The sequence below is a fragment of the Hylobates moloch genome, unplaced genomic scaffold (genome assembly GCF_009828535.3).
Source record: "Hylobates moloch isolate HMO894 unplaced genomic scaffold, HMol_V3 SCAFFOLD_1, whole genome shotgun sequence".
Taxonomy (NCBI): Eukaryota; Metazoa; Chordata; class Mammalia; order Primates; family Hylobatidae; genus Hylobates; species Hylobates moloch.
The window spans coordinates 145,654,059-145,666,547 of record NW_026652276.1 but is presented as its reverse complement, the minus strand read 5'-3'; the positions used below and the strand labels follow the sequence as shown (position 1 = coordinate 145,666,547).

Sequence of the window (12,489 nt, the reverse complement as noted above, 5' to 3'; positions counted from 1 at the left end):
CACCAGGTCCCCGTCCATCAGTCGGCATCACCGCATCACCAGGTCCCTGTCCATCAGTCGGCATCACCGCATCTCCAGGTCCCGTCAGTCAGTTGGCCTCACTGCATCAGCATCCCGTCTGTCAGCTGGCATCACCGCATCACCAGGTCCCGTCAGTCAGTCGGCCTCACTGCATGAGCATCCTGTCAGTCGGCATCACCGCATCACCAGGTCCCGTCTGTCAGTCGGTATCACTGCATCACCAGGTCCCGTCTGTCAGTCGGCATCACCGCATCCGCAGGTCCCCCTCCGTCAGTCAGCATCACTGCATCCGCAGGTCCCCGTCCGTCAGTCGGCATCATCGCATCTGCAGGTCCCATCCATCAGTCGGCATCACCACATCCGTAGGTCCCTGTCTGTCAGCTGGCATCACTGAATCAGCAGTTGGTTACAACCTCTAGCTCCTCTGGACACTCTGAACAAGATGTATAACTCTTCTCTCCTCCCCACATCCCAGGCGCCAGCCATAGCCAAGGAGCTCCCATTGCTCAGAAATCTAAGTCTCAGGTGCTCAGGGCTCTTCTCTCCAAGTCTCTAGGATACAAAACCTCAACTTCCTCTTTGGCCTTCCAACCCTCAGGCTGTGGCTGCTCCTTACAGTAACTACTCTGGATTCTCTTTGTTCTTTCGCCTTTCAGCACCTGTGTGATTCTCCCTGGTGAAATACCGAGTATGTTATCTGTGCTCCTGCCTGGATCTCACTGAGACAAGCACAAAACCTAAGGCTGAGAGCTGGTGAATTTGTTGTTGTTCTTATTATATCATAGCTAAAACATATTGTGTACTTATATGTACCAAGCACTGTTTTAAAGGCTTTATCATGCATAATCCTATTTAATGTTCAAAGCAACCCAATGAGGGGGCCACCATCAGCACCTCTTATTAGAAACGAGGAAAATGAGGCTCAAAGAATTTTAAAAACCTGTTCAGAGATCCCATAACTAGATCACACAATGAGAAAGTAGTGGAGCTAGGACATAATTCCAAGTCTGACCTCAAGCCTGCCCCATTTCCTGCAAAAAATAAAAATAAATAAATAAAATACGACTATAAGGCTTTTTAGGTGCTCCATGCTGCTTCACAGGGCTATTTACATTGCTCACAAAGAACTTACTATAGTGCTTTTTTGTTATCCTCTTGAGTCTTACTCTGTAACAGGCCCCTTCCTTTTTTCACCCCACTGCTCCTCTAGCAAAACAGGATGTCCTGTGGAATATCCCATATTTAGGACATGGCTAGTTGTTTCTTTGATGCATCATTTAATTTGTCCCTCCATCTTCTGTATTTCTTGTAAACTCAAAGTTAGATTAAGACTGAAGCCAGTTGAACCTATTTAGATAAGACTATTTCCTCTGTGGTGACATGTATATTCTACTGCATCAAAGTAGAAGGCACATAATGTCCAGTCATTCCACCTTCAGTGATTCTAAGATTAATCAGGGACTCAATGTCTAATCTTCCATTATAAAAATTGTCCAGAACTGCAGAATTATCGCTGTTTATGATAAGGCTTTGGTACAAAACAAGCAGCATACCCAGCGTGAATAAATAAAACATATACAGGCTGGGTACAGTGGCTCACGCCCGTAATCCCAACACTTTGGGAGGCCGAGGCGGGTGGATAACCTGAGGTCAGGAGTTTGAGACCAGCCTGACCAACATGGTAAAATCCCATCTCTACTAAAAATACAAAAAATTAGCCAGGCATGGTTGGAGGATGCCTGTAATCCCAGTTGCTTGGGAGGCTGAGGCAGGAGAATCACTTGAACCTGGGAGGCGGAGGTTGCAGTCAGCCAAGATTGCACCATTCCACTCCAGCCTGGGCAACAAGAGCGAAACTCCATCTCAAATAAACAAACAAACAAACAAACAAAACATACAAAGTGACCCTTCTCCAAAAGGAAATAGTGTTCCCTCAAGTCTTTAAGGAAAGAAACACCTAACAACAGCAGCCCATCTTATTCCTAACGAACTCTCAATAAAATTGTTTTTGTTGATCAATATGTAAATAATCATTAAATTTTTAAAGGGAGTCAAAGGTGAAGAATTCCAAAGTCTAGTTCCAAGCATCAGTATGTGCTCTTGCTTAATTAACTTTATCTTGCGTGCCCATATTTGCCCATTTGAAAACAGAGATAATCCACTAACTTGACACTACCTCAAAGGACAATGAGGAGAGTAAAGTGAAATACAAAAATTAAGAAAAGTTAGATATGGCAAATACTCAGAATAAGGGAAAATGCAATAAACTAAAAGCTAAACTCTCTAAATTTGAAGAGATTATGAATGAATTAAAAGGAAACTCTGCCCATAGCAGATATGCTAGTACTCTAATAATTCACTTAAACTTGGTTTCTACCATTTGGCTATTTCATAGAAAGCTACATTATACTAGATGTAGCTCCTGAACAAAAAAATCATAATAAATTACATTTTAAGTCATATTTAATATGGCTCATCTTAAAATAAGGGGATCAAACTAGTAATCTTGCTATTACAACACTTGAGGACGTATCCCCCAAGCTACTGAATTCCCTAAATGTTAATCTAAAACAGGAACGTGTAAAAAGTTTAATCTTATAACCCACCGTTTCCATCTATAAAGTATATTTCTAGTGCATTATATAACTTGCAATATATTCAGCGTATACCAAAAACCAACCCCTTCCTGCAAAGCTTAATCTCAATAATACTATTTTGAAGATAAATATTCTCAGCACAAATCACTTGTGACCAACTGAGAAACCTTGGAGAATCAGACTTAGATCAACTTCCCTCAACTTCCCACCAAACTAACCTTTTAAACAAACTTTGCATTTTGATCGGGGTTATGATTTAGTGACTCATCAAATGTCATTTTAGAAGACTAGTCTAAAACACACAAAACTAGTTACTCTTGATTTTTTTTATATTAGAAATACATAAAAGCTAAGCAGTTTCTTTGCACCACCCTCTCCAAGGTGGGTTTTAAGAACTTTCAGATTCCATTGTCTGAAGAGTCAAAAGACATTTTCTTTTATCCCTTCAACTACTGGTGTCTCAAGTTCTCACCATGACATCATTATTATGCTTTGGAAATTGCTGACACAGGCTATTCAATTGTGCTAAATAGTTTGTGTTTATGCATATTACACAATCAGTGCAGTGCCACCATCTGAGCAAAAGAAAGCAGAATAACATTATAAAGTAAAAGCACAAAATAGCAGGTATTTGTCTTTTTAAAACTTTGCCAAGATAGGAACTTCATATTTAAATACAATTGGCAAACTCATCAGAAAGAAATGAAATCAACAAAATCCCATTGGGAAGGGACTGAATAAGAAAGGTTACCCACTTACCCAAGACTATATTTCAATTTTTGGTTTCTTATCCCAAAGAGCAGATTTTTAAAAGATATACTGTGCCCTTACGAAGAAAAACCCACACCAAGGCACGGGTCATAAGAGAAGAATTTTATGTTCTAGCACACCCAAGAGTTGAGGAAAGGAGAAAAAGCTTTGAAAAAACTAACAGCAATAGGTTTCCATACTTAGATCTTAATTTTAAATATAGAAATTCTTACCTCCCACTGTAAATGAGGCGGGATATTTCGTATCTGAAGTTTCCGAATCCTGCAGAAGAATTAAAATGTTTTTTAAAAGAAAAAAGAAACATAAAAGCAAAACAATAATAGCCAACATGGAAGTTCAGAAACTACTTAAAATATTAACTCTATATTAATTACAAACCAGTATCTATTAAGAAAATACAGCCCAAGAAGGAAAAGCAAAGAAGCAAAGTCATAAAATGCATAGACACCATTTGGAGATCCAGCATTTATTGGACCGTTATGACTAATTTTAAAAGCCACTAAAATTGGCGGATAGAATGTTTAAAACACACTTATCTGATAACTACATTCTAAGTTCAAATCCTTTAGCTTCAAATTAGGCATCCCAGGACACAAACAAGGCCTTAGTCCAGGTGATCTTACTCTGACCGTCACAGCTAAGGAGTCCATGGATAAAATTCAGGGAAATAAAAATGAGGTGTGGGTGGGAGGAAATTACACATTTATCTTCACTATCCCCTAAATGAAATTTAACACGTCCTTCAATTATGAATGTTGGCACTAAACCACGGAATTACAGTACTTGTCATTTTGACATCAATATAAATCAGATATTTTCATACCACATTAGACTGTTGGAGATCTTTATCATCTATACTCATTACTGTGAAACTTAGATGTGTTGCTAGAACTTGTTGCTTATTATATTAAGCAGCTATCACTAAGTTTTAACATTCTGCTAACTACATTTCAAATTAATTGGTTTCCTTTGTAATCCTACGTATTTTATGCATTTTAAAACATCCTGAGGCCAGGCACAGTGGCTCATGCCTGTAATCCCAACAGTTTGGGTGGCCGAGGCAGGTGGATCACTTGAGATCTGGAGTTCAGGACCAGACTGGCCAACATGGTGAAACCCCTTCTCTACTAAAATTACAAAAAAATTAGCTGGGCATGGTGGCAGGTGCCTGCAGTCCCAGCTACTCCAGAAGCTGAGGCAGGAGAATCACTTGAACCTGGGAGGCGCAGGTTGCGGTGAGCCAAGATTGCTTCACGGCACTGCAGCCTGGGCGACAGAGCGAGACTCCACCTCAAAAAAATAAAAAATAAAAAATAAGACATACTGAAACGTAAGAAGAGATCCATACGTTTCAGACTGCTAAAGGAGTGCACAGTACAGAAAATGTTAAGAATCAGCACCTTAGTTCAAATGCCTCCCTACACATGTATATATGTATGTGTAAGGGAAGGAAGAGGGCGACACATATAACACAACTGCATGTTAATTGTATGAGACTATACCATAGAAGTCACATGCCAGTCACCTCCTTTGAAGGAGGAAGAATTTATAGTCAACTAGCTATTAAAAACAAAATAAAACAAAAACTAGCAATTGAGCTTGACATCTCAAGTGAAATAAATTACTTAACTTCCAAAATTAGAACTATAGGACAGGCCTTGTGGCTCACGCCTATAATCTCAGCACTTTAGGAGGATCACTTGAGCCCAGGAGTTCCAGACCAGCCTGGACAACATAGCCAAACCCCATCTCTACAAAAATCTTTAAAAAATTTTTTTAAACTAGCTGGGCATGGTGTTGTATGCTTGTAGTACCAGCTACTCAGGAGACTGAGATGGAAGGATTGCTTCAGACCAGGAGTTCAAAGCTACAGTGAACTGTGACTGCATCACTGCAATCCAGCCTGGACAACAGAGTGACACCCTGTCTCAAAAAGAAAAGAGAAGAAAAAAGAAAAATAAAAAATAGAAAAAAACAGAACTATAGTGAATTTCTCTTTCCAGGTCAAATAATCCACGATTTTGAAGTATCTGAGGAAAACACCAGTTTAGTCTAGATTCATAACCTAGTTTAGTCCTTTGCCTCTTCCCTTTCCCCAAAAGGGTGAGAACAAACAAATACCACAGCTGCCATTGATCCCTTCGAGAACATCAAAGAAAACCTAGATTAACTAAACTCAGGTACATCCTGTCTACAATCATAAAATGGAGGAGGGAAGGAAGAGAAGCACTTTTACATTATTTTCATGACAAAGTAAAAGCAATCATCAGGGTAAAATATACCAAAGAGATAAAAGAGAATGCCAGTTTAAGAGAAAAAAAAATCCAAACTATAGCTAGTATAAGTTTACAGACAAAATGCCAGTTTGGGATTTGTTTCAAAATAACTCATGTGGTAATAACTCTTAAAGCTTCAGGACAGGTACCTCTCTGCTTTTATGTAAGTTTTATATTTTCTTTCTCTTTTTTGGTGTGTGACAAGAGTCTCGCCCTGTTGCCCACGCCGGAATTCAGTGGCACAATCTCAGCTCACTGCAGCCTCCCCTCCCAGGTTCAGGCAATTCTCCCATCTCAGCCTCCTGTGTAGCTGGGATTGCAGGCATGCGCCATCACACCCAGCTAATTATTGTATTTTTAGTAGAGACGGGGTTTCACCATGTTGACCAGGCTGGTCTCAAACTCCTGACCTCAAGTGATCCGCCCACCTCGGCCTCCCAGAGTGCTGGGATTACAGGCGTGAGCCACTGTGCCTGGCAGTATTTTCTATAAAAGGTTTAAAAAATATACCCTAATAAAAAGATTTATAATTCATAGATTTCACAACTGTTATATGTTGCTTCAGTTAAAAGAAAAGTTGCAGCCAGACACAGTGGCTCACACCTGTGATCCCAGCACTTTGGGAGGCTGGGGTGGGCGGATCACCTGAGGTCAGAAGTTCGAGACCAGCCTGATCAACATGGAGAAACCCCATCTCTACTAAAAATACAAAATTAGCTGGGCATAGTGGCACATGCCTGTAATCCCGGCTACTCGGGAGGCTGAGGCAGGAGAATTGCTTGAACCCAGGAGGCAGAGTTTGTGGTGAGCCAAGATTGCGCCACCGCACTCCACCCTGGGTGACAGAGCAAGACTCCATCTCAAAAAAAAAAAAAAAAGTGCTCACATTGTATTTATCTGACTAATGAGGGTATGATTTACTACATATATGCAAGTACTAATCTGGTTTTTTGTTTGTTTGTTTTTGTTCTGTTTTGAGATGGAGTCTCACTCTGTCGCCCAGGCTGGAGTGCAGTGGCGAGGTCTTAGCTCACTGCAACCTCTGCCTCCCGGGCTCAAGGGATTCTCCTGCCTCTTCCTCCCAAATAGCTGGGACTACAGGTGCATGCCAACCACATCCAGCTAGTTTTTTATAGAGATGGTGGTCTCGCTATGTTGTCCAGGTTCCTCTTGAACTTCTGGGCTCAAGCAGTCCTTCTATCTTGACCTCCCCAAAGTGCTGGGATTACAGGTGTGAGCCACCATGCCTGGCCCTATTCTGTTTTAATCAAGTATCTAACACAGTAAGGATTAGCAGCAGTGTTAAGAAACTAAGTATTCACCTCCACTGGCCTCATTTTGGAGGGTGTATATATTACCAAAAAATTTTCCCAAAAGTACACATGTAAATATACATACAGAGTTCAGGTTAATTAGCACGTGATCATACATATTACAAAAATAAATATCCACTTCACAAAGAGGATACTATCTTTTGTTTATTAAGAGTAATCCAGGCAGTACACAGTGGCTCATGCCTGTAATCCCAGCCCTTTGGGGGGCCAAGGTGGGAGGAGTGCTTAAGGCCAGGGGTAAAATTAGCCTGGCGTGGTGGCACATGCCTGTAGTCCTAGATACTCAGGATGCTGAGGTGGGAGAATCACATATGCCCAGGAGTTTAAAGTTTCAATAAGCTATAATCATGCCACTGCACTCCAGCCTGGGCAACGGATTGAGACCCTGTCTCACACACACACACACACACACACACACACACACAAAGCAATCCATTTGCCATGTTTTCCCAAAGACTTTCTAAGAATCTCATACTCAAGGATCCCACGGATTTTCTACCCACTCTTCAAAACGTACATCCAACACCCATTTAATTATTGGAAGTTTGGATGTTACTCCAGAATAATTATTTCCCTTAAATGGTTTTCTCGTTTCCCTTACCTGATACTCTTGTTTCATTTTAGACAAACCTCTGAGTTATTTTTATGCAGTGTTTTGCTTTGTTTTTCAGATAGGAGTCTCGCTCTCTCACCCAGGCTGGAGTACAGTAGCGCAATCTCGGCTCACTGCAACCTCTGCCTCCCAGGTTCAAGCAATTCTCCTGCCTCAGCCTTCCTAGTAGGTGGGATTATTAGATGCCCACTAACTTTAGTAAAGATGGAGTTTCACCATGTTGGCCAGGCTGGTCTCAAACATCTGATCTCAAGTGATCTGCCAGCCTCGGCCTCCCGAAGTGCTGGGACTGCAGGCGTGAGCTGCTGCGCCCGGCCCTGCAGTTAGTGTTTGATATCTAGAATTGTTCTTTCCCATTTGCTCAGTAACTAATCTTAAACTGTGTGACATTTACCTCTGGCTCCTAACCTCGTGCTCTGCTCTTATCAGTACAAGAGCCAAAAGTCTTAACATTAACAGGAACGAACCAAAGGCATGAATTATAATCATCCAGCACAGATAAATACCAACTTCTGGCACGGAAGGAACTGGAGAAAAATCTATCTCAGTCAGCTATGCAATTAAAATACTCTACTGCTTCTTTGGTCATGTTCCATCTGAGATTTGAGAATTAGTTTATATTTGGGTTTGATTCTAAATACTTACAAATCAAGAAAAGGTATTAATATTTTAATAGAGTGTTTCTATCATATTGATTACCAAGTCACTAAAGTTCAATTTTACTATCAGCAAATAAATTAGTGTTTCACCATCTCCTAAAACATACATAAATACATAGGATGCACACTTCATAACAACAGGGACTAATTAGGTTATCTTGTTTGTTGCTGCATTCAGAGCCTGAACAGTGCTTGGCATCTGATAAGCATTCAATTGATAGTTAAAATGTTACACTATATGGCGGGGGGGGGATGACTCACAGAACCACCATCCAGAAACTAACACTTCGAATGATTTCCTTATAGCTTATAAAGGGACGGAGAAAAACAACTGCCACACATTTCTGAGAATGGAAAAAAAAAAAAACCAAAATATTCAATTATTTAAGCACTTGCATTAATTTTAAAAATTCAGGCCAGGCACAGTGGCTCACACCTGTAATCCCAGCACTCTGGGAGGCCAAGGTGGGCAGATCACGAGGTCAGAAGTTCGAGACCAGCCTGATCAACATGGTGAAACCTCGTCTCTACTAAAAACATAAAAATTAGCGGGGCGTAGTGGTATACGCCTGCAATCCCAGCTACTCAGGAGGCTTAGGCAGCAGAATTGCTTGAACCCGGGAGGCAGAGGTTGCAGTGAGCCAAGACTGCACCACTGCACTCCAGCCTAGGCAACAGAGTGAGACTCCATCTCAAAAAAAAAAAAAAAATTTTCAACACAATTTAAGGGTTCCCCACCAGAGGGGAAATAGGGTAAATTTTAGTTCTCAGGCTAATAGATTAAAATTTTAAAGGCCAGGCACAGTGGTTCAAGCCTGTAATCCCAGCACTTTGGGAGGCTGAGGTGGGGGGATCATGAGGTCAGGAGTTCAAGACCAGCTTGGCCAAGATGGTGAAATCCCATCTCTATTAAAAATACAAAAATTAGCTGGGTGCAGTGGCAGGCACCTGTAATCTCAGCTACTCGGGAGGCTGAGGCAGGAGTATCGCTTGAACTCAGGAGGCGGACATTGTAGTGAGCCGAGATCGCACCATTGCACTCTAGCCTGGGCGACAAAGCAAGACTCCGTCTCAAAAATAAATAAATAAATAAAAAATTTTTAAACTGCCCACTCTGCTAGAAATATTAGTTACTATGAAAATTCAATCGTTATTTATTAAAAGCATGTTTAATTACAAAAGAAAGAGTCAATGGTAGGCCCGGCAGGGTAGCTCACACCTGTAAACCCAGCACTTTGGGAGAACTGCCTGAAACCAGGAGTTCCAGACCACCTTGGGCAACAAAATGAGACCGCCCACACCGGCCCTGCCTATCTACAAAAAATTCAAAATTAAAATTAATTTTTAAGAGCCAATAGAGCCGCTCATGTAGACTCTGAAAGGCATCTTGAAGATCTTTAGTAATCGATGAAACTGATTTAAGTTGATTTTATAGAAATGTTCAAATTGTCACCAGAGAAAGTGAGCCTCCAAATACCCATCACCTATTTCAATTAACCAGTATGATAATCTGATCTTGTTTATTCTATACCCACACCTGTACCAAGTCCCCCTTACATAGCATGCCATGCTGAACTACTCCAGTAAACAACAATGAAAAATAAGGAGCTTTATTTCAACATAACCACAACAGCATTATTGCTCCTAGAAGTGATTAGCAAAAATTCCTCGTTATTAGATATCCACTAAGTGTTTATTTCCAATTGCTAATAACTATCTTTTTACATGAGGTTTGTTCGTATCAAGATGCCAACAAGATATACACATGCATACAGCTGATATGCTGATATATAATCTTAGGTCTATTTAATACAAGAGTTTCCCCTCACGCTGATATATAATCTTAGGTCTATTTAATACAAGAGTTTCCCCTCACTATTTTCTTCACATTTCTTCACATTTATGTCCAAAGTCATAAAATCCTACATGATTACTCATTCTGGATTTTACTCACTGCATCCCCCTTTGTATCATTTTAATAATTGTTTATTATATAGAATTAGGTATATAATAATGTATTTTTTCTAAGAGACAGGATCTTGCTCTATTGCCCAGACTGGAGAGCAGTGGTACAATCACCTCACTGCAGACTCAAACCCCTGGGACTCAAGTGATCCTACCATCACAGCCTTCTGAGTAGCTGGGACCACAGGCATATGCTACCACGCCCAGCTAAATTTGTTGTAGAGATGTGGGTCTCGCTACATTCCCCAGGCTGGTCTCGAACTCCTGGCCTCAAGCAATCCTCCTGCCTTGGCCTCAATAATGTATAATTTATTTATACACATAAGACATCTATGAATCCACCTCCAATAATTAGAAGATAATTGAAGATAATTGCATGCTTCTCCCCCAACCCTCCTCCTCCCAGAATATAATTATCACCCCTAATTTTTTATTCTCACACTTTGATTTACAACGGTTAGCTGTTAAAACTGACTTTTTTAGCCGGGCATAGTGCTGCATGCCTGTAGTCCCAGCTACTCGGGAGGCCGAGGCAGGAGGATCAACTGAGCCCTAGGGAGGTCGAGGCTGCAGTGAGTGGTGGTGGCGGTACCACTGCACTCCAGCCTGGGCAACAGGGTGAGATCCTATCTCAAAAAACAAGCAAAAAAACCCTGACTTTTAAAAAGTAGACAAAATGGTGCCAGCAGTCCTTAAAAATGACCAAAATTGGCTGGGTGCAGTGGCTCGCGCCTGTAATCCCAGCACTTTGGGAGGCTGAGGCAGGCGGATCACCTGAGGTCAGCAGTTCGAGACCAGCCTGGCCAACATCGTGAAAACCCATCTGTACTGAAAACACAAAAATTAGCCAGGCATGGTGGCACAGGCCTGTAATCCCAGCTAATTGGGAGGCTGAGGCAGGAGAATCACTTGAACTCAGAGGTTGCAGCAAGCTGAGACCGTGCCATTGCACTCCAGTCTGGGCAGTAAAAGCAAAACTCTGTCTCAAAAAAAAAAAAGGGAGTGGGGAGGCCAAAATTGCCAGAAATGGTTGGGGGGAAAAATTTAATGAGCAAAACTTAATACTCTCTAGTCAGTACTCAAATTTTCCTGATTAAAAAATGTCTTAACAACTGGTATGTTCAAATCAGTATTCAGATAAGATCTATATGTGGCATTTGCTTGATTATGACTCTAGTCTTATAACCTAAATGTTGCCCTTTTTCTTGCAACTTATTTGGATAAAAAACCAAAAACCTAAAATGCTGTCATTTGTCCTTGAGTTTCTCACTACCTGGAGTTTGCTAGTGACACTCCTGTAATAGTGTTTAATACATTCCTCTGTTCCCTATAAAGTTGTAGTTAGATCCAAAGGCTCAACTTGGTTTCTCTTGTTTCGTATTTGAGAGAGGCAATATTCCATAGGGAGTGTTCTGTACTTCCATGGGAGTTGTTACCTCTGATATCGTTCTATGATGTTGGCAGCTACTAGTGATCACTGCCTAAATCCACTGTTTCATTCAAGGTTGAAAACCATGATTTTCTCATTCTATCACGCCTTCTGTGTTTTTTAGCCAGAGTTATTCCATAAAGATCAAGTGTCCCTCATCAAATATTTGGATGCTCTGAAGCATACTAAGTATAGTAAAGACAGAACAAATACTTTATTCTTTCCCTTCTGCAGCAGATGGTTTTGTGCTCCTTGTCACATCACCTGACTCATCACTGTGGTAGACAATCAATCCCACACACATTTCAGTTGTCTCACTTCTTTCCACCCAAAAGCACACACCTTACACAAGGCTGCTTCTTTATCTCAGGGCTTTCTCCAAAGCCTCTAGAGTACAGGAGCAGCCCAGAAACATTGCACAGAGAAAATCCTTAAGAAGAACATGCATAAATATAGGTATATGAGGGTGGGGGCAAGGAGCTCCAATTTTTCAGATGGATAAACCTGGGAGGCATTCTATGAATTTCTTGGAGGTCTCGTTTCCCTATAGGAAACTCAATAAAATATCTATCATTGGCTTTTCCTAACTCCCCAGTTCATTCTCCCCCTTCCCTCACTTCTTCTTGAAATCATCTCCAAAATAAATCAACTTTGGCAAATCCCTGTTTCAATCTCTGCTTTAAGAGGAGTCCAGGCTGGGCATGGTGGCTCACATCTGTAATCCCAACAGTTTGGGAGACCAAGGTGGAAGGATCGCTTGATGCCAGGGCAATATAGCAAGACCTTGTCTCTACAAAAAAATTAAAAACTAAAAAATTTTGCTG

General features: G+C 41.1%; 1 protein-coding gene across 1 annotated transcript in view; it reads right to left on the bottom strand.

Annotated features, from left to right (window-relative positions):
• The window catches only part of IGF2BP3 (insulin like growth factor 2 mRNA binding protein 3), a 159,296-nt gene that overhangs the window by 104,516 nt on the left and 42,291 nt on the right, over nt 1-12,489 (bottom strand). Inside the window, exon 3 of the mRNA XM_032759358.2 lies at nt 3,602-3,650. Coding sequence (XP_032615249.1) covers nt 3,602-3,650 — 49 coding nt within the window. The remainder of the gene's footprint in view (nt 1-3,601; nt 3,651-12,489) is intronic.